This window comes from Melozone crissalis, unplaced genomic scaffold, assembly GCF_028551555.1.
Source record: "Melozone crissalis strain CALT ecotype California unplaced genomic scaffold, PUWL_Pcris_2 ptg000005l_1, whole genome shotgun sequence".
Classification (NCBI taxonomy): domain Eukaryota; kingdom Metazoa; phylum Chordata; class Aves; order Passeriformes; family Passerellidae; genus Melozone; species Melozone crissalis.
The window spans coordinates 46904717-46932193 of record NW_026535783.1 but is presented as its reverse complement, the minus strand read 5'-3'; the positions used below and the strand labels follow the sequence as shown (position 1 = coordinate 46932193).

The window sequence follows — 27477 nt, the reverse complement described above, 5'->3', positions numbered from 1 at the left end:
AATTTTCAGGTTACTGAGGGCAAAAATATAATGTTTAGAACCTGGCACAAACATGGGAGCAATGAAATTAAGCCATAGCTAGAAAAGGTGCTGATAAACTGGATAGCAAACAGCCATGTAAGAATGTGTGCTTACATGAATCTGATTATTTGATTGTGTGCTTTAACATCAGGGCCATACAGGTTCTCCCTAGAGAACGAGACTTCTACCTCATGCTATGCATTCAAGTCTGAGTCTAACACTGGGTAACCTGGTTGTGATGTGTGCTGAGCACTGCACTTCCCAATGGAGTGCAGGACTAGTCGTGGACCATGATGACCTCTGTCAGTAAATGCAGTAGTTTAGGAGACTGATTTCAAGTATGTAAAACATGGGAACTTAAAACAGTTTACTTAACCATGGCAACCAACCACATGAAGTATTGTATACCTCATGTTGAGGAAGCTGTTATCTTAGGAGAAGCAATGCCTAAGTATCTCCTATTACTAATGGAGCCACATCTTGTCAAGCTAAGCAACAGTAAAGAGTGACTCCTACAGCTGGAGATTTAATCAGTCTGGTTCTCTGCTTGGATCAGTCTATCAGCACAGCCTTGAGCACCAGCAGGTTGGGTGTTCTTTGCCTTATGAAGGAAGTTTTGGATTTTTTCCTAAATGGACAAAATAAAACATTGGCTTCATTTTTCTAAATCAAAATAATGTACAGGAAAAACCAATAGGATATGAATTTGGTATCATGTGGAAGAGAATTCACCCCTCCCTCCTTACCACAAAAAAACCAAAAAACCCTCCAAATCCTTCTGGTTTATTAGGGCTTAAAAGTGTCTAGTTAGAAGACTTGAGTGAAACCAAACTGTGGTCCATTGGAACAGTCAGCTGTTCCTTCAGGACCTTCTCTGAAAAAAGTCAGACACTATTTTCATTCTATTCTTGTTAGTTCCTAGGGAGGATAGCCTCCATCACAGGGTAAGAGTGGGACTTAAGTAGTCTTCCTGGATGGTCTGGTTTGGTTTTTTTTAAGGAAACTAGGAGGGAAGGCGAATAAAACAAATACAATTGCCTAAACACAGTATGTCCAGAACAGATGCCTGTGTTTCTATGGTAACTGTGACATCATACGTGCAAATTTTAACACTTAAAACATTTTTGTGAAAGTTATCAGGAAAGATTGAATGCCCTGATTACATGTTCAGAAGTTTTCATTAGCTCTTAAATCTTGAGATTTTAACCTCTGAGGACAATGTTCTATTGTGCACAACAGAATGAATACAATGACAAGTTGTTTTAGAAATTATTTAATATACAAATGCATACACTGCTTCTTAAAACAAGCACGGTACAAAATCTTACCAAATCTCAGCTGACTGCATTGAAGTAAATGATTATTTTAGATTAATTTACACTAGGAAGTCAATTTCTCCAGTAATGCTTCTATTCCTTTTACATTTTTATTCTGCTTCAGCTTTGGGATGAGCTTTTTTAATCCTTTTTTGACTGTGCTTGCCACGTTTTCATCAGTGCTTCGGAGAAGGCTGCAAGACACAGGAAAAAAATGAAGGATATCAAAGATCAGCATGCAGGTTATAGAAAAAGAAGCAGTCCATGACAGGAAACAATAACTATTTAAGACGACTGTAGCTCAAGCCGGACACTATCATCCGGCTATATATACTATAAAAAAGATGCAAAACATTCCATAAAGTATGAAACTTCAAGTCAGAACACAGCCAACAGAGGGTAAATCAGTCTGCAAGAAACTGCTGATCCCTATTCAATGCACTTTCAAATACTGAGTCAGACCACATTGTTCTGGGTTTCACCCAGTCTGGGCTTCAAACCTGCCAGGCTGGGGACAGCCAGAACTCCGTGGACCCCAGCCCCACTGCTGCACCATCCTCATGGGGAAAAGGTTTTTCCTTATCTCCAGCCTAAGCCTCTTCTGTTTAAGCTTGTACCACTGCCTCTTACTCTCTACTCACACATTGCTGTGAAGGGACCAGCTCTCCATCCATCCACTGGTGCCAGACATGCTCTCAGGAGCCTACAAGCTGCCCCTTTTCCCAGCTGAAAAAGACCTGGCCGCATAGCCTCTCCTTCCAAGCCAAAGGACCCAGCCCCAGGCTATGCCAGTCGCCCTCCATTGAATTAACTCCAGCTGTTGGTGCCTTTCTTGTAATGCAGGTCCTAAAACTGGATGCAGTGAAGTACATCTAATATACATCAAGCACCTTCATTATTGTACTTTCACGCTGCAGTTAGTGAAGAACGATGAAGCCTAACCAGTTCTGCTCTCCTTTCAGATACTACTTTTGGAAACCAAATCAGATTTCCCAGATAAATTCTCTTCCTCAGAAACAAAGAAATTCATCATAAGCTGTAAAATACTATCAGCTTAGTAGTGCCTGTCCTTTTCTTCAGTTAACATTGAAATATTCTTGGATTGAAGATCTGCTGAGTAATGACATACCAAATTTGCTACTTCAAAGTTATGAGTGAACACTGGCTAGAAAAGTGCATTCTACAGCCAGTTTGTGCAACTGTAACACCCATGCACTGGTATGAAGCAGGCTGCATGATACTGCAAGTCCTTACAATCCCTAGGATTCTTCCAAGTGGCTCCCAAATTTACATCAACCTAAAAGCTTACTTCTTATCTACCTTTTAAGCAATGATTAGACATGGCAAACTGAACTGAGTAAGACATAAAGGAATTAACGTAGCTTAAGATGAGATTTAAATTTTGTCTCCTTTAGGGCACCAAATCCTGTGCTGGATGGCAACAATATGGGCAGAATAGCATTGGATGTCCATCTGACAACGCCACAATTTTCAGCTACTTCATTCCCAGATTTATTTCTATGACTTTACAACAAACTTTAGCAGCAAATTGTGTTACACTTTTAGCTGTAATGGTACCATTTAATCAAGAGCCCTTCTTTAAAACTGAATTCAGCTGAGAGTGGTATTTTCTCATCTCTTCTATGACTCACGTGCCCCTGATAAAAGCAAGGAAGTCCAGAATCCTGGAAAAGGACTCCTGAACACACTGGTAATTAACATGGAAAGGTATGTTAACATGGAAAGGTACGTATGTTTCACTCACCACAAGAGACAAGGACCACACAAAGTAGCAAGCCACTCTGGACTGCATTTTACTTATGTCTAAAAATGAATGCCAGCTTCTGACAGCTATACACGTGGTGTTGCTTTCAAACTCATAGTAACCACAGGTATGTCAAGAGAACATTACTAATACAGAACATCTGCATGTTTGATAACACAGCCAAAAGACCAACATAGTGACAGAGAGGGATATTTTTAAACTACTATTCTCTAAGTTCTTACAAGGTCTAGAAAGCTGGCACCTATTTATTTTGGGGATGTAAAACATAACTTCCACAGATTACAGAAATAAAGGAAGTCGATAACACATTTGGTGAAGTACATTCTTATCCATGTTCTACTCTGATGCTACACATCATTTAAAAATTTAAAAATATACCAAAAAGTCATATATAGAAATTTAAATAGGCAAGCATCTATGACATTCATGTAGTTACAACACTTAGTACACATGTGAGCATGCAGAGGGTCCTCTCATTACCTTTGGGATCCTCAAGATAGTACTAAGTCAGAACCAGGTCCCATATATTTTTATTACAATCAAAAGCAAAGTAGAGCAAGGAAAGGAGAAGGTCCAGAGGATACCAGGTTACTGAGAAGCCAAGCACATGCACTGCTTATAACTGACAAATAAACTTAAAGGACTAGATAGCCAAAAATTTTCAAATGGACTTACTGAGTAATTCTGAGTTTCAGATCTCCACATATGTGACAGATGGCTTCCAAAAGCCAACAACAAAACAAAAATCAATCATGGCTTTAGGAGGAACTAGCATTGTCTGAAAATTACCTCTGTCTGAACATTTGAGATTCTTTACGACAAAAGAAGTGTGTTGGTTTTATATGGCCTAGCTTTTGGTAGCTGGGGGGGCCACAAAAGTGGCTACTGTGACAAGCTGGCAGAAGCTTCAACCATGTCTGGGAGAGCAATCCCTGATGGCTATGAGGATGGACATGCTTCTGGCCAAAACTGGGCCAATGAGAGATGTTGGTAACACCTCTGTGATGACATATTTAAGAAGAAATTCCTAACAAAGTAGACACACAGTTTTTTTTCTACCCAGAGAAGAGGAGGAGGTGAGAACGTGTAAGGGAAACAGCATGGCAGCACCAAGGTCAGTGCAGGACAAGGAGGGAAGGAGGTGTTCTAGGCACTGGAGCCAAGCTGCAGGCCATAGTGCAGACCATGGTGAAGCAGCTGTGCCCCTGCAGCCCATGGGGATCCATGGGAGATCCACCTGCAGCCCGTGGGGGATGTGTCCATGCTGGAGTGGGTGGATGTCTGGAGGAGGCTGTGATCCAGTGGGAGACTTTATGGGAGAGAGAGGGCCCCTGCTTCCAGGGTGGAGCAGCCTGTCCTTGGAGAACTGCACCCCATAGAAGAGTGACCACACCACAGCAGTTTTGGGAGGACTGCTGCTCATTAGAGTGGACCCACACCGGGGAAGTTCACAGAGAACGGTGTCCTGTGGGACGGACCCCATGGCCTCACAGGGGAAGGACTCCTCCCCCTGAGCAGCAGAAGAAAACCCTGAGTGACAAACTAACCAAACCCCTATGCCCTGTCTCCCTGCACTGCCTGTGGAAAGGAGGGAGGGGTTGGAGGAGAAAAAAGTGGGTTTTTATTTTCAAGGGCTTATTTTACTTCTCATTATCCTCTGCTGATTCTGTTATTAATAAATTCACTTTCTACCTTTAAGTTAAACCTGCTTTGCACTTAGAGTGTTTTCGCCCAGCCCTTATCTTAACTCATGAACCCTTTGATAATTTTTTTCCTCTCCTCTGCCCAGCTGCGGCAGGGGAGGGTGAGTGAGTGGCTTTCACGGGTGCCTGGCATTTGGTCAGTGTCAAACCATGACAAGAAGTACCTGGGTCTTCTAAATGAAAAGATTTTTTAAAAATCAGCCATTACTTCATGTTAAAGAATCTCCTGCTGTTACTTTACACCGGACTAAATTAATCACTGCTGTACAATTTAGGTAGTCTCTTGGCTTCAGTGCATGCAGTTAAACAAAAATGCGATTAATTGCTATGTGATAGTGAAGTAAGCCAGTGTGACATGAAATGGAACAAAAGGAGATGGTTATGTTTGTGTGCTCTCAGCTGCTTAAACAAAAGGACATCATGCCTAAAAAGTCATCAAGAGAAGTTCACTCTAGAAAGAATTTAGATTGTGAAATAAGTGTTATTTAAAGTGAAATAAACCAAAGACTACCAACAAAATTAATCAAACATACAAACAGCCCTACAATATACTTTTTTCTCTCATTCCTGTTTGTTAAGTTTCATTATGGATGAAATACTGCCAGTCTGGGAGGTAAGATCCCCCGCGTGGTAACAAAGGACACTTCTTAAGGCTCCACTTGTAGTGACATGAGTAATAGCGGAGACGGAGAAAGATTGCCATTCCTCACAGACTTTTCCACAAAACACACCACTCCTGGGCCAATTTCTTTAATGATCAATTAAAACAGTTTCCTGTTTATCTCTAAGTCTTCTATGTCTATTAAAAGGCTATTACAGTGATCACGAACAGTTATTAAAGTGTTAAATATAGGAAAAAATCTATTAATTTACTTTACAAATATATTTCGACAATCCCAACAGCTTAGTACATATACCAGCAACATCACATGTTAAATGAATCTTGTTCAGCCTTGACTTAAAGGAAAAATATCCAAGCATTATATGGTGTCAGTGAGTAAGCCTTTCTAACAAAACTTCACTGAACATCTGTGCACAGGATCAGATAACTTAAAGGCATTAGGTGCATTTGTTGAATTCTAAAGGCCTGTTATAAGAGGCAAAGAAAGAGCATTATCACTTTGGCAGCTGAACAATCTTAACAGCCACATACATATGACTAGTAAGATGTTGTGTGAACTGGTTTTGTATCTGGATTGCAACTACTCTTCTACTACCAGTTCTTCTCACTAGTGATCTGAGTGACAATGACTAAAAAAAGTTAGAATTAAACTCAGATTAACTAACAGAAGTAAAAATGGTTTTTGATTCACCTTGCAAAAGAGCACAAACGTTGAAGCAGCCCTACTCTAAACTGATAAATAGCAGAGATGGAAGGCAAGAGCAAGGAATCTAAAAGTAACTTTAGGACAGAGAAGAGTGGAGCAGAAAAAAGAGATCAAGGCACTTAATGTTCAAAATCATATTGTCTGTTTGAATTGTTTGCTGACTTTGCTTCAGTGAAAGTCTTTATGAGGTGCCAGAAGGGCAAGGCTGATAAAAGAAGTTCCAGAACACAGACCACATACTTCAGGTTATAGGACAAAACCTTGGGTTTCTGTGACCTGATACTGACAAGCAGCTACAAAGTGAAAGCAGCAATGATTAACACTGCAGTTCACTCTTGATAAAAAATGTTAATCTTAATCTGATTCCTGTGGGGTGTTTTTGATTTCACTAGTTGCATGGCTCACTGCTTCAAATTTGTGAGCCAGTTAGCTCATCATACGCCTTTGCATATAAGTCTATTCTTATGTATGGTCTCTTCCAAACACTTCTCTGCTTCAGTGTGAGAACTTTTTAGGCTTTGCAATTAAAGCATCAACACAAAACAGTAATTTACCAAAACAAACAAAACAATTTACAGATTTTTGTATGCTGCCACCAGTCCCAGGTATTCTGAAGTTAATTATTTTAATGTAGCTATTTGTGGACTGCTCTTTTGAGAGTTTTGTGCTTGTAAAACAAGACATGGTAGGCACAATTAAAAAAAAAAAAGTTTTTAATGTCCAGATTTTCTGATACTGAGCTGCTTCCTAGTACTACAAAAGATGAAACTCAAGGAATAATCTATAGAAACACTGATTTGAATTTTTCTAATCCTTGTTTCGTTCAAGACTTGCCAGCTGCATTCAGGATAGCACATGCTGAATATCATTTTGTTGGTATAAATTTCAATTTATGTTCTCGCAGCTGTTCAAGAAATTAACAAGGTTTATTTAATCAGAAGTAGTCACGCGCCACACTTACCAACAAAGAATAATGGCACCTCGATTTACTTCTGCCCAAGTCTTCAAGTTCTCAATACCAACATGTTCTACCAGTGTTCTCCCAAAGCAAACTGCAAAATGTGAGAAAGAAGCAGGGAAGTAAAAAAATGAGACAATATCTTTCTACAAAGAAGCCTGTTGAAAGTTCTCTGTAGTTTTGATTTAATCAAATAGTTTTTAGTCCCCCAAGTATTCACAAAGTTCTGCCCCCTCAAAATAATTGACTGTTCAATGCATTGCAGACCTTTATAGATATTAGACTGCTTCCAAGTACTGCATGGAATTTGTTAAACAACAGCAGCATTGTGTGACAGTTTACTATTATAAAGTATGCAAACTTGTTTGTTTTTTAAAAAGGGTGTAAAAGGCTATTAATATCTTAGAGCAGCCATCCAGTCCAAAGAGAGAACTCAGCAAGAGTCACAGAATCATTCTGGTTGAAACAGATCATGGTATGCAATATATTAAATACGTAAACACCTCTGTTGAAAAATGCTATATTTTTAAGCATCTGACTCTACAACTGAAGGAAAAGAATTTGAACAGAAGTTACTTAAAATTTCAGAGCTAATCCTTTATTGATGCAAAAACTTTATCTTTTTCAGCTGTACTGGTGCTCCAGAGCTCTATTTCTTCAGTAGCTTCGAAAGCCTAAGCTGACTTCGGACTAATTACATTACCTAGTTTGACTTCAAGGCCCCAGCTAAATTTAAAGAACTGAACTGCATGGAAACTGTTCTTTCAACTTAGCCTGCTGAGCAAACTTATCGGTAAACAATGAAAAAAACCCCACTCAACCCCAAAAACACCAGCCTCCAAGCACTGCAGCTGTTTTTCGCTGTCACTTTAGATCCCAATTCCACCTGAAGACAGGTTACATTTTATACAACTTGCTCCCCATGTGATAGCAATTTGTTTAGGGTTTAATGACAATTTAATAAACTTAGAGCAGAAATTATGAATGGTACTTTTTTGGAGAAAACCAAAGGGAACAGCATGTGATTAAACTGGAAATTGTACAGTTTTTACAGAAATAAATCCAGATTAAGATCATCATTTCAGATAGGCAAGTCTCTGAAAGACACAAAAGTTTTCCTTTGGACATTTTCAATGATCTGCTTGAGAAGAGGGAAAACATTCAGAAACATTTAATAAAACACAACTAACATTTTTAAAGGAAATAGTGGCTACCTAAATGTAGCAAGAGGAAAAGAAATAAAAAGTTCAACAAGATCTGATAATCCTACATAGACAAAAATACTATTACACACAGAGAAGTTCCCTCAAATTACACTTTGCCAACCACGTGCTTTCATTTTTTGAGCTTTCTGTATGAGAAAAAGTTATTATTAGGATAGAGTGATACCCACAGAACATTTTACAGTTACATAATAACATAAGTTTAAAGCTAAATTAAGATGAGAACATCTGTGCCCAATATCTGCCTAATAGAACATAAACTAGCAAAGATGTCCTATTTTTGTGCACAAATTATTTTAGTAACAGTTACAAAGCATTAACCCAGCAGCACTAATGAACACAGTAAAGATTACAGCCCGGCTTACAAGGACTAATGGAACAGGGGCTCCTGTAAGAAAGACTTCACTGTTTCTATTATTATCCTTAAACTACTATGTAATTTAGCAAAGACACTGTAAGCATAGAAATGAACTCTGCCCCAAATACACAATAAAGTACTGAGAAAAAAAACCCAACCGCTGCTTGCATTGCAAAAAAAAGCAAACATATCCTTGGCATTCTGTTTGTATAGCAGCTCACAACAACAAAAATATAGAAACAATAACATTAATTTTTCCATATACTAGCATACTCAAAGAAATAACTGCAACTATCTTATCTGAGGTCAGATAGCAAACTACTCTGAAGTCAATCTGAGAAAATAAAGCTGTATTTCCAACATACCTTCTTTTCCACTCGCTTTCATTTTTTCATCTTGCTCTATTAACCATTTCAAAACTAGATGGCCTGCCGGATGTTCTGCAATGTGGAGCTTTAAGGGGAATAAACAAACAAAAAAACCTCCAAAATTATTTAGTGATGTTGGTTCAAAATTCAGTTACATGCCTGCCCATAAATATTTCTGCTTGGTTTATTCACTCTGCCGTCACACTGATTCACTGAGTCATGACCTATACTAGTATAACAAGTTTGAAGTAAACTTCTGGTTACTCATTTAAATTGACCATTTTAACTCTTACCATCTTCCCTGCAACATTTATCTTTCAGTAATATAAACTATACCAACCAACATTTCATCCACCCTTCCAAGGACTTCTTAATAAACAAAACCTCCTGGTCTGTCTCTGCCAGAACTTCTAGACCCTTCACATTTCCACACCTGAAAATCAACTACAGTATGGTTTACAGAAAGTCACAGAAAACATGTGTAGTTCACATTAAAATTTCATTAAATGTCTATCAAAGAATGTGAAACACAGAGCTAAAACACCACAACTATGGAAATCTGGAGATACCTATCTCAAACACACTACACATCATATTTTTTTGTTTCCTAGTCTATGGACACATATCTGACTGAGTTTAACAAAGTAGGGGAGGGGAACTCTTTGAAGAGAAGGTCATACTTTGAAGACAAACAGCACTTATCTAAGATCTTTCCTTGCATGGAGATATGCATGCCTGAAAGGTAAGAGATCCTGTCCCTCTCAATGTAAACAGTCCAATGACCTATAAAACTTTGCTAAGGGCTTGACTGCACATTAGGCTGTGTAACATGCTTGTCAGTAACCTTTCCACTAAGTGTTTAAAGCAGTTCTGAAGATTGAACATCATGAAGCACCTTGCCCTACAACTCATACGAAATGCTGGCTTCAAGCCATCTCTCCAGATGTGCTAATAATAAACTATGAATTCAACAAGTCAGAAAACAGGATCATATCTAATGTGCAAGTGCTATCAGTGCAGTACAGTGATGACATACATAAAGGAAATCAAGACCAGACTTCATTTTACTGATGCAGATCTGCAGGATATCAGCATCTTGTCTTCTGTACATTACCTGTCCATCACGGCCCCCTGGAACCAGCTCTTCTGCTGCTAACTTAGCAATTGCATCTAGTGCAGGCTGGATGTCACCAAGAGCTGTTCTTAAAATATCAGCAACCAAGACAAAAGTCGCTTTGTCTATCACTACTTCTTGGGTATGTTCTTGCAAATATTCTAGCAAAGGTGAGGAAATGGCTTCCAGGAGTTCATGACGACGGAGTTCAGTATTCTTCTTACTGATGAAAGAGACAGCACATTACTGCAGATTTGCACTGTATGCACATCAAGTAACATGAAATTTCAGAATGTATGTGCTATTTGAGACATTTAAATTATTGCTAGATTCAAATGCAGGCATTATTGTTCCCTCTGTTCCATGTACAATTAAACGCATGTTGGACACAGAATTTAAGAACGCATGGAGTGAAAATGTGTTTAAAGCTGACTGTCTCAAAACCTCTTGAGTTTTTCTTGGAAGTAACATTTACTATTTCTTTTCATTTTGTTATCTCAACTATGGTAATGTATTTTACACAGCTTACTAGTCATCTAGAACAGCTCCCTCTTCAAAAGCTGGTAAGCATCAATGTCAATATCAGAGACTGAAACCAAATTAACAATTTCCATTCTAATTGCTAGATTTTGAGATATACTTTTATGATAGCCAAAGAACCAGTAATGCATATCACAAATTTTCTTCTACACTGAATTTGATATATGAGCTTACACACAAAATATATCACAATATTTGCCCTTTATAAAAGGGGCAAGCGTGTATTATTTATATATATTTACATTACTTAGATTTATTATGAAGAAAAGTTAAAATTAAATCATGACAAAAAGTTGCATGACTTCTTCTGGGCTCTTAAGAAAAACCATGTAATTTTCATATCTGAGTTACCTATAGGCGTTTCCATCTCCCTGTTGCAAAAGTGTGATGATTTCTGGAACAAAATGGGCAGGATCTCTAGGACTTAGCAAGTACAACAAGACCTTCTTTCCATATTTGTTGTTTATTATATCAGGCAAAGAAGCCTTTATTTCCTGTGGGAGTAAACAAACCACAACAAAACATTAATGAAATAATAGTTCTTGGTCACTACCAGTATTAGAACTGCAAAAAAAGTACCAGGAGAAACTCTAAATGACAGAGACATGCTGTCTCTTGTTGGTAATGTATCCATCTTTCTGGAGTCCTCATGAAAAAGAGGGATTTTGTGCTGTAATCTGCCTGAATCCTTACACATGCCAGGCATTCAGTGTACAGTTCCAATCACATACCAAAGTTCAAAGCACCACAGATAGACTTTGGTCCAGGATTAAGATTCTGTGGACCTGGGAGATGATGGTAAGAAGAGACTTTCCTTCAGAGGATTTAAAGAGCTTAAAGCCCTCATTTACCTAATTCTCAACCCATAGTGCCAACCCAGACAAATGTGAATTTTGCAATACTACCAAAAAATTCCAAACCAACAAAAACACCCCCAAAACAAAAAAACTACCAAAAAAATTGCTTTTTCTCTGTCTCAAGTTCTCCTAGTTTTTTTTATCTTCCTAAAGCTGTATTTTTTTATGGACAGAATGATAATCTCTATAAGGTATCTTTGAAGTGCAACTGCTCTTTGAAATAATTTTAAAGATTGGTTTCCTCTACAGAATATGCTTCAATGCTTGATTTTAAGATGCCCCCACCCCAACATCTGCTACTAGTTTTCATTGGTTATCTGAAGAGCTGGTTTTGATCCTAAGATTTTTTTTCTCCCTCTTCCACCATCCTTTCCCCATTATTCACCACACCTAAGACCTGATGGCCAATTGTGTACGTGCAAAGGCCACGTCATGTTCTCCATTCCCTGCCCAGACTGATGTTGTAGGATGACCAAACAATAAACATTCCATTACCTTTGATAATGGATTAATTCTTGATCTCAGATGATTCTGTAATTAAATGACATCTTGGAAGCTCAGCTAAAGACACAGTATCTGAACTAATAAACTCTCCAGAAAGCAGAGTGCTTGTTACATAGTACAGGAATAGGTCAGATATATCACACTAGGACAGCTCAGATATGTCAGAACTTACTTCCTTAGACCTTTCCCAGAAGTTGTAACATTCCAGGCCTGGCTCTGGGAACCAAACCCAGCTGCAATCACAGCTGTAATCCTTGAGGAACAAAAGCCACCTCCACACGGAGATGCTTTCATCATTCCAGGCACATTAGAGAGGCACAGTCTAAGGGCCAAATCCCTATGACAGGGTACAAAATCCTAACTGCACCCTACAAAAAGTTTCACAAAGGAAAAATTGTTCCTCTACTTTGCAAAACAAGCCTCATCAGAACCACTTTCTCCTCATATTCCTTCTCCACACACAGAAGATTTGCCTCACCTTTATCTCCCTGCCACTTCCCCTAAACCCATCAGCCCCTACAGCTATAGCATGAGTACTACTGCAAGCAGATTACACCACGTACGTCAATGTGAATTTCTCTGCTGAGAGGATGCAAATAGTTTAGCTTGTAAAATCAATAAGGTACCACCACCATTCTCAAGTTTTCCACCAATTTCATCTCTAGAAATACTAGTAGAGTTTAAACTTCTATGATAAAAGATATTGACTTTAAAGAGACTCCAGTCACCCCTTATCCAGAATGAATGTGTACTAAAAGGGAAAATTCCAGCAACCGCTGAACCTAGCTTAAAAATTAATTCAAATAAATAATTAAAATTATGTCTGAAAGTGCTACAGTCTGCTAGGAAAAGAAAAAGCTAATCATGATACATAAATATCATGAAACAGAAAAGATGGGAATTATTTAAATAGTCTAAAAAAGCAGATGGATTCCTACTTTCATCCTCCTATACACTGACAAACACATTGACACTATTTAATATACTATTTTAGGAGAAATTCAATTACTTACTGATATAATTAACTGCTTCACAAGTTTAGTGTCATCAATGCAATCAAATGCTGCCAGCAAGACCAGATGAGAAAATTCACCCTGCAAAGATGAGACATCAGAAACCACATGCAATCATTTTTTATGAATATACTGACTTATAATCAGGATTTCTGAGGGTTTGTCTCAAATATAACACAACATGAAGCAGAGGCAAATACTGACTACTATTAAAGAATGAGAAGTCCAACATTTATGTTTCTTTTCAAAAGCAAGGCTTGTTAAAAGAAATGTGTTGTTAAAACAAAGAAAAATCTTCCATTTCCAGTGGATATACTGTTTTATCACATGCAAACTATTAACCTAATCCTACTGTATTATCAACATTTGAAATCATAGTATTTTCCCTACAGCAACATTAATACAGACTTTATTTCTATTGTTGATTTGCTTAGAAGTGAACTAAGTCACATACAATGTTTTTGGAGATCATATCTCTGCAATGAGCCATACAGTCTTTACTGCATTGCTGGAGATCAAGTCTCCAGTACACCCAAAAGGGCACAAACAAACCAGTTCACTTGCATGTCAGTGAGGCGCTACATCGAAGTGAAACCAGATCTTCTGCGCTCCAGTGTTGTGTCAGTTATTATTTACCCACTGTCTCATATTTCCATATAATTTATAAAATTAAAAAATTAATTTATTCTAGGGCTAAATTATGGAGAGAAAGATTACCTAGACCAGTGGCCCTCAAAGTGGGCTGCACAAGACAATCCACTGTGGTGCAGAAAGAAAATATTTTTGGAACCATTAATAAAAAATAAAATTAGCCTCTGGTTATTTTTATCTCATCCTTTCAAATTTTCTATTTCTATTATAATGTACACTACTATAGTAGTAAAGGCATATGATTTATACATAAATATATATATTGGGGATATATGCCCGGGATGCGATCAAAATGCTTGAATGCCACTGATTGAGGCCACAATAACTATTAGCAAATAAAAAAACCCACAGCAACCAGGAAGGGAAGTTTAAAAAGTTCTTTACACCTACTATTTTGCCCCTAGGTGTAGGTGTGAAATCTGGTTTCAACTGTTACTCTGCTGGTACTGCAGACTACAAAACCATGTTTTTCATTAAAAAGTAAAACAGACTTCTTCCATTGTATGCCAATGTATTTTGAAGCTTCCTGACTTGAAAAAAATATTCAGCATCTTCAAAGCAATACACATGTTAAGAGAGCCTTTTCAGTGACATCTCCAGCATATCTTGATTTTAATTCCTCCTCTTTATACAGGCTGTTTTACTCCCAACCAAGGAGAATTAACCAATGAGACACACGAAGATGCAGTACAAAGTTTGGATCAACATAATAAACAGTAGAAAGAAAACTAAGGAATAATAATGAACTTAGCCATAATGAAGCATAGTGCTACATGCAGTGCTCACAATGAAGCCTCTTGGCATGTCTTCAAATATTCCATACAGTTCAATTATTTTATATTACCTAATACATCACTGCTATTTTAAGACTGGTTTTATTAAGATCTCAAAATTGTTCCCAGTACCAAAGAACATTCAAGCTAGCCTCTATCAAATCACTATTTTTAGAGACTATGAAATAAATGGTTAATATACACTCACCGTTGCTATTTTTTCAATATACGTCTTCATAGTTTTCACAATGACTTTCCTGTCCTATCCAAAAGGAAAGAAGAAACTCAAGTGAGCCTAGAATACTAGTGATTCTGAGTAACTAAACTGCTATTTACACCTTTCAAAAAGATAATCTTCAATTTGCTTTCTAAGGCAAAGGCATCTATCAAAGACTAACACATATTCTATTATTTTACACCCAGAACCAGCACAGAAAGTTAAACCTGAATTGTAACTTGAACCCAGACAGATCCCATGGTATATTTACAAGCCCAGATCACCAATGGGACATGTCAAAAAAACTTGGAAAAAACCACAGCAAACAAAAAACCCCAAACCATCACATATGTTCATTCATATTTTGTCCATTAATTAAAGAAGAATGCATTCCATCTCTTCATTTGGTAAGAAACATATTCAACAGAACTTGAAACTCTAGTTTGGTTTAAACCCCTATTACTAGCAAGAATATTTTGTCAGAAAGTTCCTTCCCTGTAATTTTGGCTCTTGGAATCACTGTTCAGTCTTCTTTAGATCCATTACTATGCCTAGATCCTAGGAATTTTTTTTTGTGCATTCTTTAGCAAGTGGACTATATTAATAAGTACTCTTTTTTATTTTTTAACAGAGAAAAACATAGGAGGCATTACATTATGTCCAAGATGTGATGACATGTATTACACCAAAATTTCTGGATACTGTATCAGCTGATGAAACTAAACCACACTTCCTATAACATTTTGCAAGTCTTGGCATTCTAAAGCCAAACATGGTTTCACACTACAACTGCTTTACTGTTCCTTCCCTACCGTCAATTTCACTTATATTAAGAAACCCATGGGATAAATGAAATGCCAATAACCTTGCAGTGGAAAAATTACTCCAGGCGTCACTGCCAAAACCCCTGCTAAAAATAAAAGGAGATGCTTCTCCTATAGAAGTTCTAATGAAAGCATTTGAGTCACAAAAAGCATTGCTTAAGTTTGCCAACAGATAAAGAAGAGCCAGTTTTTAACCTTGCTCTTGCTCTCAAATTGTTAATTGCTTCAAAATGTGCATAAGTAGAAGGACCCATATGGGCAGTCAGAGAGAACTAATTAGAGGGAAACCAAACATTACCTTGGGAGTGCCATGCCACAAACAGTGCATTGCTACTCGGGCTCCATCGTGAGTGTGTGCCAGGTAGATGACAGCCTCTCTGATAGCTTCTATCATTTCCTGGGGAAGAAAAGGTGATAAAGCAAAACATCAAAGAAAAGGCTTGAGGAACTCAAGGCAGGTGGGCAAGAAATAATTATTTTGTCTGCCCACAGGATACTGTTCTACACTCCATCACTGGCTCTACAGAACCACTCTCATTTCCCTGACCTATGAAAAACTGCCATAACAGGAGTCCAAAAGACTGTACATGACACAAGCTTTCTCTCTTTAAAATTACACTGTTCATCATAAACATGCCATGAAATCACAACTGTATTGAAGCTTGTCTGCTGTCCTATTACAAAAAAATCAACAAAGGGTGCTCAGAACTGAGACAGAAATTAGAGAAAAAGAACCATTAATTTAGGAAGAAATCTTTGAAGATGATGCATATTCATCGATACAGAGTATTAGCCAGAAAGTAAGAAGGACCGAAGTCATTTAAGCACCAGGTTATGTTATAAATCAGGTATTACAAGACATAGCCAGAAGTTTTGTCTTCATATCAAAGGAACAAAGTTTTCTGAAGTTATGTAACGATACATTTGTCAGATACCTTCAGAAAAGAAGAAAAAAGAAAAAACCAAAGAAAAAAATTAAATCAAATAAAAAAATAAAATAAAATAAAATAAAATAAAATTACACCCTCTTGGGTTACTAGATACTACTTCTGTTACAATCCAATAGATTTCCTCAAAGTGCAGTTCCCACCTATGCCTCTTTCTATCCCTAGTTCTTCTTGCTCTTTAGCCAAAGGCTCCAACCATTTTACCAATAATTTACAAACTGTTCAGTCACAACACAATTGGTGTCACTACTGTAAGCACAGGCAGGAACAGATCTGCAGAAGGGGTTTCCAAACCCCGAAGACCATGTCCATATACCAGCACATTTGCCCAGAAAGCCAAGCAAGGAGATACAACCTTATTCCCCTGATTCATGCAAGCCCGCCAAATCAAAAGCATTCTCAGACATAGCATCACATAAAACCGCGCACAGGAATGTTCTGGGCTCTGAAGATTTAGACTCAGAACAGGTCCTAAATAATCCACTTCCCTAGCCCTAGCTTTAGGTTTATTAACAGTAACAAAGATGTATTCAGGAGGCCAGTCTGGCAGAAAGAAGCAAGAGACAGCAAGTTTACAAGGCTCTGCCTGACTTGAAGTGAGATGGCTCTGAGCTGCAGAACCAAGGTGAGGCTGATGGACAGACCTCGAAGACAGGTAAAGTCAAACAGGATTCCAGCTTAAACCATGTCACATCACACAGACAGACTTAGGCCTAAATACAAGAATGTCTGATGTAATCTTAAACCTGCAATTTAATATGGATATAGCAAACAAAGTTTTGGTTGCTGACAGAAGGGCCAATTTCACTGTATTTTGGTCAAGAGATTTTTGGACAATGACTGCAAGTTGTTAAGAAACGACATACTGGAAAGCTTAACTACTCCAAGCAATGGTCCTCACTTAAATATGTTCTCCAGCTACTGAGAAGGTCATTTAGCAGGAAAAGAGGAAACATCAAAGTCGTCTCACTTTATTTTAAGAATTCAAGTATCATAAACACTTGTGAAAGTTCACTGTAGCTATAAATCTCCATACAACAATACTCTCCCATCCTCTATCTAGAATCACCAGATGTGTAGAACTCTATTAACAAAAGATGTGTATTTTTGTCTAGTTAATTTACAACATTTTCACAAGAAGATGAAAAACCTTCCACAGAAAGACAAAAGAAGACAAAAAGCAAAATAAAAATACTTACAGATTTTTGTTTTGGAAGAGCGTAAGTGAAGAAGTCCAAAAATACTTTATGTACCAGTGAGTGCTTTATCACCGCCTCTCTGTACATGGATAGTTGAAAATAAGCAACAAGCTCCCCATAAACAAACATTTTAAATTATGTTAGCAATACCTCATTTGTATTTAAAAAAGTTAGGCAGCATGGTGAGCAAAAAACACACGGTCATTTTGGATTAAAATGTTTAACATTTACAGTATGTGGAAGATTCTAACAAAACTTACAAATTACAGAGCGTATTTTCTTCACTGGAGAAGCATATCAAATAATGCATTATGGAAATATATAATAGTGCAACATTTCTGCCAATTGTCTGACTGGGACAGAGGACACTAACTCAGAGAAGGAGAGTTCAAAAATCAGGGAAGATACTCATTATGACACCTGGGACAAAACCACAGACTATTCAGCACCACAGCATTACAGCTTAAAAGAGTATCAGTATCTGTCATCTGAACTTACAAATATGCTAGTTGTATGTCAGAAACAAACTGATTTGTGCTAGATTGTCACACCTTCAGCTGATTTTTGTCCTTACTTTTGTGCCATTGGTGTAAGAATCTGCTTCATTTCATCCAAGATAGTCTCTCTCTTTTCTGGTTGAGCTTCTAGCACTTTATCCAGTGTTGGGACAGCTGGTGTCTGAAACAAATGCACAATCAGAGGTTTATTCATACCAGTAAGAATCAAGAGTTCATAGAAAATTACAATGCTTAGAAATTTTTCAATCAAATGTCAGGAATATCAAAAATAAAATTAATTTTCTGCAAAACTAACAATTTTTACAATTTTAAAAATAAAAAACTACCTTTTCTGAGTTTGTCAGAAGCTGTAAATTTCAGTTTCTACAAATTAAATATTCCTCAATAGCAAACAATACCCACTTCTATAGCCTGAGCTGCTTTTTGCCAATCACAACTGTATTGTGACTGCCAATTACATCAGCTCTTCATGCCAGATAGAAGGCAAAATACATAAAACTGGCATTGTGTTAAGGTGCTCCTGAGCTAAGCAGAAATCCTGCTTTAGGCACACATCAGAGGGCAACACAACAAGTTAATGAACTGAGAAGCAAACAAAGGCCCAGGAAATTCCAGTTCAGGAACAGCAGAGAAAGGGAATATTTACTATATACCTTATACACAAAAGTACTTCCTGGTAACTCTTTTAAAATAATCTGCTCTCAGAAGAAAAGTCTGACTGGATAGACAATTAGAAGAAATATTTTTTAAACCATCTCTGCTACTCTTTAAAGGCTACACTGCAATTTTTTACAAACCTACATTTGCTGAATCTTGGTTTTGCACCACAATGTATGGCTACCTAAAGCACTTACGCCAAAAATACCAGAACGATGGAAGCTAACAGTGCCCTTCATTCCATGGGCTGTTTGACTCTCAGTACAAATTACAGCCCATAATCACAACAAACAAGTGTGATTACTCAGCGCTGCAAAATGCCTAACTAAAACCTACAATAACCTGTTAAGAAAATACAGGTTCAGAAATGAGCTGGTCAATTTCTTATGACAATTTTAACAGAAACCTTGGGTATAAGGGAACAGGTGAAAAAGTCATTAGAGTGGAGTTAGTAATTTTGTAAAACAGTTTTGTACTTTGTAGCAAAATTCATAACCCTAATGGATACCAACTTCACAAGTCAGCAAAAATTAATAACAGAATTCAAGAATGGTAGTTTTTAAGAAGGTTCCAACTGCCTGGAGAACATCTACCATAGACCCAAATTTTGGTGGAGTTTGAACTCAAGTCCTACAGTCTCCACGAGAAAAGAAAACAAAGAGAAAAATTAATCCCAAATTGAACACTGTATGTGGATACTGGCCCATTCTGCCCACACTCAGTTTTCACAAGACACAAGATAGTTCTGACACAAGAGTCATCTACAGCATTAATGAAAGATTACGCCTAAGTCTTACCTCAGCAAGGATGATATCAGCCTAGGCACTATGAGAACTGAAACTATCTAAGAATAAACTGTCTCTGATGAGCAGAGCAAGCTCATACATGAACAGAGCATATTTTGCATCGTACAAATTAAAACAACCCACAACAATTTCATCTAAACTAGAAATGTGCAAGTAATCATTACATTTAAACATGCTAAACTAGACTGCCTTTGGACAGCTGACAGAAAGAAATGTTATCAAAAGAAATAGCAGGTAAGACAGTTAAGGCGTTACTAACACAACACCTTATGGGCTAAACTGTCTTGAAACACAAAGTATTGAAATACCACCTTGTAAACCTGGAAAGTGTTCCCATATAGCTCTTCTGTCAGCATATTCCTCTGCTCCAGAATGGCTTTGTCATTATATGCATATTCCACCACAGCAGATGCTTCGGCATGACGGAGCATTTTTTTCACATGGCCTTTAAAACTTTTTATTATTTCTGCAACTTGTGCTTTTGTCCTGTTTTACAAATAAAAATAGTAAAACTTCTAGAGATAAGCTTACCTATTGATAGTTTTATTTTTAGAAACACATTTTTTTATCACAGAAACCATGAAATTTATGAATCTGAATCAGCCTTATGGCACTTGGGAAAATATGTAAAGAAAGCCAAGAATGTGGGAAAATTGTAAGGCATTTTGAGGGAAAGTAAACAGCGAATAAATTCTAGAGAATAACAAATGCCATACTGAAATGCTTAGCAAAGAAAACTTTTTTAAACCAGTGTTTTATATACAGCAAAGACCAACTCTGACAATAAATCTAACCATTTTTTTGGTCATGTTTTCCTTGACACGTACGGCATTAGCTTTATTTCTTGCAAAAGGAAAAATACAGTTAGCACCCCCCTGCCTTTACTCCATAGTATTACAAAGGTGTTGCCAGAGACATATTTATTATTAATGATCGATCCACTACAGATTAAGAAGGAGCATTCACACTGGAAATGAAACAACACTGATGAGCAAATTCACTTGATACTCACCCATACATAAGAAACTTCTTCACAATATTTCTGGAATATTTTGACTTGCTCAACTCTATTAGGCTATCTAGAAGAAGGGAGAAACATTCAGCTGGCTTATTTTTCACTACATTAACTCCATGAAATGATAAGGCATTATTTAAATAAGTATGAGGAGTTCACTAGAAATGATGCATCAGTTCAGAAAAAAAGGTAAAAATATTCAACAGAAAACAACATGGTTTCTTAAAATCCTTCCTAACCACAATACAAAAGCATATAAGCAAAATGAAAATACCTTTCAATTCTTCAAATGTCTCTTGCCTTTGCTTCTCATTACCATACTGAATAAAGCACTGGATCACCCGGGTTGAATCGTGTGCAAACGCCAGCTAAAGGACAGATATTTTGTTACTCTAGGCCATTCAAAAGGCAGTAGGCACCATAATTATTTTAATGTATGTGCTCTTGGTATAGTTTCATCCCATATGTAATGCTAGTTATAGAATTAGAAAAGCAGTTACCTGCTTATAACAAACCAAGACTTAAGGGTTTTTACCTTACGTCAAAGAAAATACAGACAACAGCTGCTGGCAATTAAGGACAAGCATTAAGGTTTTCCATACTGAAATAAAACCACTAAATGGTATCTCCATTTTGTTCCTCTTCCTCATAATTTCAGAATAAGTATGATTAAACAGTTCCACTTCAGCACAGAATTTGAAAAGCCCAACATGCTTCTCACTGCAAATTTATACATTTCAAGAATAAAGCAAAAAGACTATTTAGTATGATTAAGCATGAGGACACTAACTTCCCTAGAAAATCACAAAGCAACAATTGTGACTAATTAAACCTCTGAGCTCCTGAACCCCAGCTAACATCAAATTTCACAGGACTAAAGCTACTTGGCTACTTTGTACAACAGCCAGCTGACAGACAAAGCATCCCAAGACTACTGTCCCGAAATACAGGTGCCAAATGCAGTCTTTCAGCCCTGTTTTTATTTTTACTCACAGTTTCACCATTCATTAAAGAATAATTTATGAATTTGTGCACTATGTCATTAGTATTTTCTTACATTTTTAATTTTCCCATGAAGAAGCTTCTGTAGTTCATTCATCAGCTTTTCTCGTTTCTCCTTATTGCATTTCTTCCTACAAGCAAAAAAAATCTAGTAAAACAATTCTAATTGAGGAAGCAGCTTTTTTGTAGCATGATTCACTTATATCTATAAATTAAGAGCAAGACAGTACAAATAAAACCAGGCTGGCTTCTGCCAATCCAAATTTATACTGTCATTCATTAACCCTGTACAGAGATGTGATTAAGCTGTTTCAGTTTGTGGAAATCAAACCAGAATTCCACACTTCAGCTTTATTCTTTTTTTGAGTAAAAATTTCAAAAATATTTTTTGAAACATAAACTCAAATTTGCAGTCAGAGTTGCTTACAGGTCCAAAAATCTGTAAGCATGCAAAGCACAAGCACTTAGAAGAAGCAAAATTAACTTTTCTTGCTGATATGGGGCACCAGTTCTACAATTACACCCTCAGACAGAAACAATGAACCTTCACATAAAACTCATGCAGTAATCCCACTGCAGAATCAGGGTGAATCAGGGCATGCTCTGTATTTCAGGGCTGACAAAACCAAAAAAATACAATTTCTTAAGCAATTACTCACAAATTTATGAATTTTAGCCTGAAATGCAAGTTCAATCCAGACCAAATTCCTAGGACCACAGGTTACCATACTCTGTTTGATCTACCTACAAAATTGCATGCAATGTTACTGTTCATTCAAAGAGACTCGGTTTGGAAATATAGTTTTATATAATTACAAGATAAGAAAGATGGTATTCTGGCAATTTATGACTAGAAGTCAACAGAGTGGAAGAAAAAAAGTCATTACCTTCTCATGCCTTCCCATATTTGTTTAGATTTTACAATTATGTCATAATTACTTTTATCATTAATTTGTCTGGTTTGCTTTAACTCTTTCCTTTTCTTTTTGAAGTCATTCCAATCTGGCTTCTTAGAATCCGACCCTTAGGGGAAAAAAAAATTTATTTTCTACAGTCAATAAATAAAAGAGCAGCAATAGAATTCTTTACCAGTCTAAACTGTGGCAGTTCTATGACTTGAATTACTAACAATTCAGGGCCTTCGCTTGCAGTTACCCAGCTAGCCATAAATCTTGAATGAGTATGCTAAGCTAGTAATCTTGACTACTGGGAGAACAAGGCAAACAATTTCCTCAAAACTGTCACAGGATGCATCACAAATCCCTTAACAGCTTGCAAGGTGACTGGAGATGTATTTAGCAGCTATGGCTGCCCCAATAATTCTCCCATTTTAGTTTACTTGTAATTCATGCACACCTTACCCCTCTCCCAAAAGGAGAACCCTAACTCAAAGACACATACCTGAAAACTCTATAAAAGAAAAGAAGTTAAACTCTTTTTACATGCCTAATCTTTTTACTCAGTCGAATTCCTTAAGCATGGTATTTTACTCTACAACCCTTGTACACTGCCACACAACGAATTGGGGCAAAATAATGTTATAAAAGCCCACAATTTATGCATTAAAGACACCACCTAAAATTTGTATAGCTTAAAGCACTGTTCATTGGTATTTAGCAGCATGTACTTAACTGTTTTACCCATTCAAAAACTCATGTTCTCCTTTTTACAAAGCATATTATTGATTTTTATATCACTCTTCTAAAGCAACAGTGACAAGAAAAACTTGTAATGCTTTGAGAGCAGTGCAATATACAGAGGCTTTCATTTATTCTTATGAACAACATTTAAAGGTTTGCTGTGGGTTTACTTTTTTAAAGCAGGCTTATAAAAACATTCTACTGTTATTAGATCTTCAGACATTTAGTGCATATTCCATGTGAAGCCATTCTGCAAACATGCAAGAACAGCAGTAATAAAACACTTGACACAATCTACTGTCCTTCAAGCAAATGACATATTTCTGCAGAACTTCAGAATCCCTCATTTAAGTTCCCACTTCTCATTTTACAGCACTGATTAACTGCCCCAGTAGAACTTTACTTTAGAAGAGAGGATGGGAAAGGATGAAGATCTCAAGCAGAAGGAATTAATTTGAAAAAGAAATCCATTTAACATGATTATACCAGACAACGCTTCAGGCTTTCTGTATAAACATCAGAAAGAAAAAAAGCTGTAAAACATAAAAGCAGTGTTAACACCCATTATGCTTTTTTTTCTCTTAGAGGATGTGACCAGATAGTCTGGACAGAGAAAGGAAATAATGTAAAGGATAATCAACACGAATTTCTGTTCCAAAACCTATAGCAAGTACTTTTAGAACAGTCCAAAACACACCATGGAAAGCTCTGTGTTTGTAAATCATGTATAACAATTGCCAGCTTCATGCTGACCACTTAACACTGCCATTAAAATAAACAGCTTTAGGATAGTAAGACATTTTTAAAATTTGCTACTGGGTCTTTATTTTTGACTTCCAAGAACACTCCAAACTGTTGATTTTCATGACTAGACTAAGCCTCAGGCTTAGTCAAGTGAAGTAGTCTTTCCCGCAGCAAAGATTAAACAGGAAGTTAACCTGGAGTTATTCAGCCAATTTGGAAAGGCAGACAGAAAGAGGAAAACCTAGATGACCCATGTGTTTTCCAAAACCTGGTTTCCCTTGATATCCAGGCTTAAAAATCTGCTCACCTCCCTCTTCACCATCCTGGCATTTTCTTTTCTTTGCAAACTTTTCTGGTTGCTGTTTATTCTTGAATTGTTTGACAGTAGTTTTTCCAGGTCTTAACTGTCCTTTAACAAATTTCTTGGAAATGAATTTTGGCTTTTCTTCCTCATCTCCTTTGTTAAAAACTTTCTTTGGTGGACCTGAATCTATTAACCAACACAAAAGAAATTAAAATGCTATCACATAGCTACTATCGCTCCAAAATAAAAAAAAAAAAAAAGATTAAAAATTACTGTAACAAGAATTAAAATTCTTTCTAATAACAATTTTGTATTTAACAAAAATTATTATGTGCTTCTCAAAGCTGATGTTATCACTGCAACCCCTGCGTATGTTTTCTCTAGGGAAGTTCTGCCCAGGCTTTATCTTCTGGGCAGCAGTGTAACAGCTCAGGCATAAAAAGGATTATTCCATATTAACAATTTCACCATCCCCGACATCAAAGTCATCAATCCCCAAATCCCCACTCCTTTCATAGTTCATGATCAGAGCTGCTCCAACATCATCTGTTCTGAGGCAGCAGAGAAAGGGATTTTCTCAATTCTAACCCACAGTAGGTTCCCATCTAGCTTCACCTCTCAGATAATTTTGTCTTAATGTAGGAACGCCAAGTCTAGAATCAAAAGGTTATCAACTTCAAATTTTTAACTGAGAATATTTCAGGTGGATCAAACAGAGATGAAGGGCTTGGATTGCAACCTGTTACAAGCATTTCAGCAAATTAGTGGCTCATACAGTCAGCACAGTTTTGAACACAAGACAGAGTTAAAGAATGGCTGTGGCAGGGAGGCACCTCTCAAAGACATTGGCTCCAACCCTCCTGCTCCCACAAGGCCACTCAAAACCAGCACCATGTCTGGGTGGCTTCTGACTGTCTCCAATGTGGTAAACTCCACCATCTCCAGGACAACCTGTCCCCGTGTGCAGTCACTCCTGGAGTGTGGAGGTTTTCTTGATACTGAGAAGGAATCTCCTGTGTTTTAGTTTGTGCCCACTGTTCTCTGGTCCTGTCACTAGGCACTACTGGAAAAAGTCTGGCTCTGTCTTTGAACTCTCCCTTCAGATACTGTACACATTGAGCAGATCCCCCTCAGCCTTGTCTTCCCCGTGGGACAGGCTGAACTGACCCAGATGTCTCAGCCTTTCCCACCAGAAGAAATGCCCTAGTCCCTTCACCATCTTTGCAGCCCTTCACTGGGCTCTCTCTCTCTGTATATATCTCTGTTGCACTGAAAAGCCAGAGCTGGGCCACAGCACTTCAGGTGAAGCCTCACCAGGACTGAGGAGAGGGCAAGCACACAGCCCTCAGTCTGCTGACAGCACTCCTGCTAATACAGCCCAGGATGCAGCTAGCCACCAGAGCACACTGATGGTTCATGTCCAGCTCAGACCACCAGGAGCCCCTGGGCCTTCCCCAGTATTTTCCAGTGCATGATGGAGCTGTTCCTCTCAAGCTGCAGGACTTTGCCCTTTGCTCCTTGAAGAACTTCACTGGCTTCTGCCATCCCATTCATCCGACCTGCTGAAATCCCCCTGCCGGGCAGCACGACCCTCTGGTGCATCTAACACTCCTTGCAGTTCTGTGCCACCTGTAAATCTCCCGCACTTTGTCCCATCATCCAAGTCCTCCATGAAACTGTTGAACTAAACTCGATCTTGTACCCACTCCTGGGGTCCACTGCTAATCAGTGGTCTCCAAAGAGCACACCAGCCTCTGGACCCAGCCGTTCAGCCGGTTTCAATCCACCTCACCAACTGCTCTTGCAGCCCTTAATTCATCAGCACCTCTGTGAGGATTTCAAAGGAGAGAAGACACTGCCAAAGTCTTACTGAAGTCCAGGCAGACACCCCCCACTTTCTTGTGCTCATCTGCCAAAACTAATCGTTTCAAAATATGAATTTACCAAGAGAGAAAAGATAAAGAACTCCAAGCATTCCTGTACACAACCATAACCATTAAGTCAGGGCTCCTACTGACGACCTTCTTACCATTATCTTTTTTAAATCTCCTTTTCCCGTGCGGCGCTTTCCCACGAGGTCCTTTCCCACTCTTCCCCACGAACTTCTTTTTACCCCTGTTCTCCATCGCGGCAACACTGCAAATGGAGCAAGACACAACATTACTGTACCGCCGCGGCTCCTCCGTGAGGGAACGACAGCCTGCGCCTGCTGCTTAACACCGATGGACAAGCCAAACCCTCGCAGTGGAAGGCGGGGTACCAGAGGCCGCGCACGGGCAGGCAGGCAGGCAGGCTCGCCCCGGCACACCCGCGGTCCCGCTGTCCCGGCCGCCCGGCCCCGGCACACCCGCGGTCCCGGGCCCGCCGCTCTCACCGCACACGTGCGGGCCGGCGGCGCCTTCCGCCTGCGTGCGCTGCTGCGGCGCGACAGTGCCGCGCTGCGTGCCGTACAGCGCGCCGGGACGCTCCTGTGCCGCCACGCGCGCGGCACTTCCCGGCTGCAGGGCGGGGGCGGGGACGGGGCGGGACAGACCGCCCGGACAGGGCTCGGGACAGGGCCAGACAGACCGGGACAGGGGGGACAGGCGCTCGGACAGGGCTCGGGACAGGGCCAGACAGACCGGGACAGGGGGGACAGGCGCTCGGACAGGGCTCGGGACAGGGCCAGACAGACCGGGACAGGGGCGACAGGCGCCCGGACAGGGCTCGGGACAGGGCCAGACAGACCGGGACAGGGGGGACAGGCGCCCGGACAGGGCTCGGGACAGGGCCAGACAGACCGGGACAGGGGGGACAGGCGCTCGGACAGGGCTCGGGACAGGGCCAGACAGACCGGGACAGGGGGGACAGGCGCCCGGACAGGGCTCGGGACAGGGCCAGACAGACCGGGACGGGGGCGACAGGCGGCGGGACAGGGATCGCGACAGGGCGGGACAGGCGCCGGGACAGGGGGCGGGACAGACCGGGACAGGGGGGACAGACGCCGGGACAGGGGTCGCGACAGGGCCAGACAGACCGGGACAGGCACCGGGACAGGGCCAGACAGACCGGGACAAGGCGGGACAGGCGCCGGGACAGGCGTCGGGCTGCG

At 39.1% G+C, this 27477-nt stretch overlaps 1 protein-coding gene across 1 annotated transcript; it reads right to left on the bottom strand.

Annotated features, from left to right (window-relative positions):
• Positions 1–1278: 1278 nt before the first annotated feature.
• PUM3 (pumilio RNA binding family member 3) lies at positions 1279–26817 on the bottom strand. The gene is made up of 18 exons (XM_054289041.1): positions 26761–26817; positions 26416–26522; positions 24390–24572; positions 22586–22721; positions 21754–21829; positions 20971–21064; positions 20694–20760; positions 19993–20167; positions 18275–18378; positions 17701–17779; positions 15853–15951; positions 14722–14775; positions 13090–13170; positions 11067–11209; positions 10176–10398; positions 9059–9146; positions 7116–7206; positions 1279–1531 (listed from the first exon to the last, which is right to left on the bottom strand). The coding sequence occupies exons 2-18, from the start codon at positions 26510–26512 to the stop codon at positions 1402–1404; spliced, it is 1920 nt and encodes a 639-aa protein (XP_054145016.1). The 5' UTR covers positions 26513–26522; positions 26761–26817; the 3' UTR covers positions 1279–1401.
• Positions 26818–27477: the final 660 nt, after the last annotated feature.

Bases quoted from the DNA above. Each gene is read 5' to 3' on its own strand.
- PUM3 (XM_054289041.1), bottom strand. From the start codon at position 26,512: ATGGAGAACAGGGGTAAAAAGAAGTTCGTGGGGAAGAGTGGGAAAGGA. The intron at 10,399-11,066 runs GTAACTCAGATA...CTCTTTCATCAG, and splicing joins GGAGATGGAAACGCCTATAG to TAAGAAGAATACTGAACTCC. The intron at 9,147-10,175 runs GTAATGTACAGA...TTCCCCTTAAAG, and splicing joins CAGGGGGCCGTGATGGACAG to CTCCACATTGCAGAACATCC.